Source organism: Poromitra crassiceps (assembly GCF_964638095.1).
Source record: "Poromitra crassiceps genome assembly, chromosome: 8".
NCBI lineage: Eukaryota > Metazoa > Chordata > Actinopteri > Beryciformes > Melamphaidae > Poromitra > Poromitra crassiceps.
In genome coordinates this window covers 43367411-43369910 of record NC_139629.1, presented here as the reverse complement: position 1 = coordinate 43369910, position 2500 = coordinate 43367411, and the positions used below count along the sequence as shown (strand labels likewise).

Below are 2500 nucleotides of genomic sequence, written 5' to 3'. Positions count from 1 at the left end.
CTTTTGTTTTGGGTTGTGTCTTCATGATCGTGGTATCCTTTTGGGCAGCTCCCTTTGAGTGCCTGATAGGCAGCGGCATCATTCTCACAGGCATCCCGGCCTACCTGCTGGGCTACAAGTGGAAGAAACCCCACGTGGTCAAGAAGATGCTGGGTGAGCAAGACATCTTGTTTTTATAGAGTCTTTGTCTATTTATTCGCTACGGTCCAGGCGAGGTTGGAGACACATTCATGAGAGTTTGTTATGGAATTCTTGTAATGCTAGCTGCTGAACTACAGCTGTGGGCAATGATACTTTTGGTTTGTTTATATACTTGGTGCAAAGGAGTCAAACCAAGGTGTTGCTCTAGCTAGCATTTCATAAGATCCACCATTAAAGGAGAACTTCAGCGAAACACAACGCCGATTTATTTTGCACATGATCTCACACATACAGTATCAAAAAAATAAAATAAACAGTTTGGCAGGCATTCATTTAGTTTGACAGTTATTGAGAGTTGATTTGAGTTGTGGACCAGTGATGTCATTTGTGGCCCGGAGTACCCTAGCCAAAAGGAACAGAAGTGACTAGGGGTGTCACGATATTTCGTCGCACGATATATCGCGATATCGAAACGTCACGATATGCGTATCGTCAGAAAAAAATGATATCGTTAAAAAATTTTTTTTTTTTTTTAGCAGAATCAACACGCATGAGTGAGGGGGTAGACTACTACTGGCATGGCAAAACAGCTCAAGGGGTACATAAGATTACATAAGTTTAGGGACCATTGAGCATGAGTTATTTAAGAAATAGATTGTATACTTTATTTTTCTTTCACCATGCAACAAACATTTAGTTTGTGACAGTGTGACACATTCTATTGCAAGAGAAGCATTATCTTCCATGTTGTTTTATAGTTATTATAATAACAATTTCCAAAAACAGCATTTGTTTTGTATTTTGTGTATTTCAAATGAAAGACTATTTTTCCAGTATTTTCCCAGGGCTCCCTTGAAAAGAGGTTTCGATTTCAACGGGACTCACATGGTTAAATAAATGATAAATAAATACATAAAAATTATTTACTTTTGTTAAAAAGAATATTGTTAAAATATCGTATCGTATCGTTATCGTGAACCCAATATCGTGTATCGTATCGTATCGTGAAATTAGTGTATCGTGACACCCCTAGAAGTGACTAATGTGATGAGTCGTCTCTTCTCAGGAATCTTCACCATGTTCTGTCAGAAGATCTTCATGTCGGTTCCTGAGGAGAGGGAGGCGGCGGACTAACGCCAGAGCTATCTAGATCCAGGACTGAGTCAAGGTTTTCATTGCAGCATTACCCACCTGTTTACATTCATTCACTCTTTCTTTGTGATTCTATGCTGAAGTGGAGTTGACATGAATGTATGTTCTTGTGTACAAAGTGTGTAGGCCACTTTTAGGAACATTTTCAACATGTAGCTTCTCCTCTAACCCTCCTTCTAGAAACTCATTCTAATCCTCATCAGCTTTTGGCATATACATTTACCACTTAGTCTTACTAACACTTTTCAGTGCTTTTGATCCTGTTTGACATTTATATCTCCTTTAATATTTGAACATACATATATCATGCATGTTAGTTATTAATGGAGAATCATGCACTCATGTGAAAATATGACTGATTGTCATAGGCACATAATTAACTATACTGTAAACAGCCTCAGCAGCTACATACAAAGGACTGTAGTGGCCTGAAACGTACAAGTTTGTTGCTAGGCTAAAGCATACAAGTTAATAGTTAAACTAGCTATAGTGTGCGTGCTGAGTTGAAAGGAGGGATTATCACGTTGCTTCAGTTAAGGATGTCCGGTCAAGTTTGGAATTTATCGGTATAACAATAATTTATACTAGTCTATTCTATACTTCGTTGTATAGTTGTTGTTGTTGTATACTATAATTCATATGGATTTTTAAAATATAACATAACCAGGCATTTCCACATTTTAATTCATTTACAAATCCGTCAAATTCATCGTCAAATGTCCCTGAACGCAGCACAATACAGTTAAAGCACATTTGTGCCAAGTGACGTATGATGTGGTGGATGAAGTGTTGCCTTAAGATTGTTACTGTGAGGCAGGTCAGCTTGTATCAGTCGAGTCTCTGTACATTTCATTTAAAAACCAAACGAGTTCAGTGTCCGTTCCTACGTGAGATATTTGATGAAATGACAGTGGATACCAGCAACTGTTTCGGTGGCATTACATATTGTTAGCAACTTGATTCCTCTGTAGATATGATTTTAGTAGTCGTAGTCAGCAAAGCCCATTGTTGTGTTAGTATTTGTATTGTGTGTACCTGTTATCCTGTGCCAGCTGTGTCAGTGCTGATGTTCTCCAACATTACTACCATTTTGTACCTTTTTTTTTTTTTATTATTATTATTATTTTGGTCAGACCAGAATGAACGTTGCAAATTTAGTGACATATTTTTTTTCCGGAAGGAACATACCTTAATTTTTTTTTACTTT

The 2500-nt window shown here is 37.4% G+C and overlaps 1 protein-coding gene across 1 annotated transcript in view; it reads left to right on the top strand.

The window, feature by feature from the left end:
• Positions 1 to 2361, top strand: part of LOC310781064 (large neutral amino acids transporter small subunit 1-like) — a 13187-nt gene extending 10826 nt beyond the window's left edge. Inside the window, exons 10-11 of the mRNA XM_083641600.1 lie at positions 1 to 153; positions 1208 to 2361. The exon at positions 1 to 153 is cut by the window's left edge and continues 22 nt beyond it. Coding sequence (XP_083497726.1) covers positions 1 to 153; positions 1208 to 1275 — 221 coding nt within the window. The 3' untranslated portion in view covers positions 1276 to 2361. The remainder of the gene's footprint in view (positions 154 to 1207) is intronic.
• The last annotated feature ends 139 nt before the right edge of the window (positions 2362 to 2500 follow it).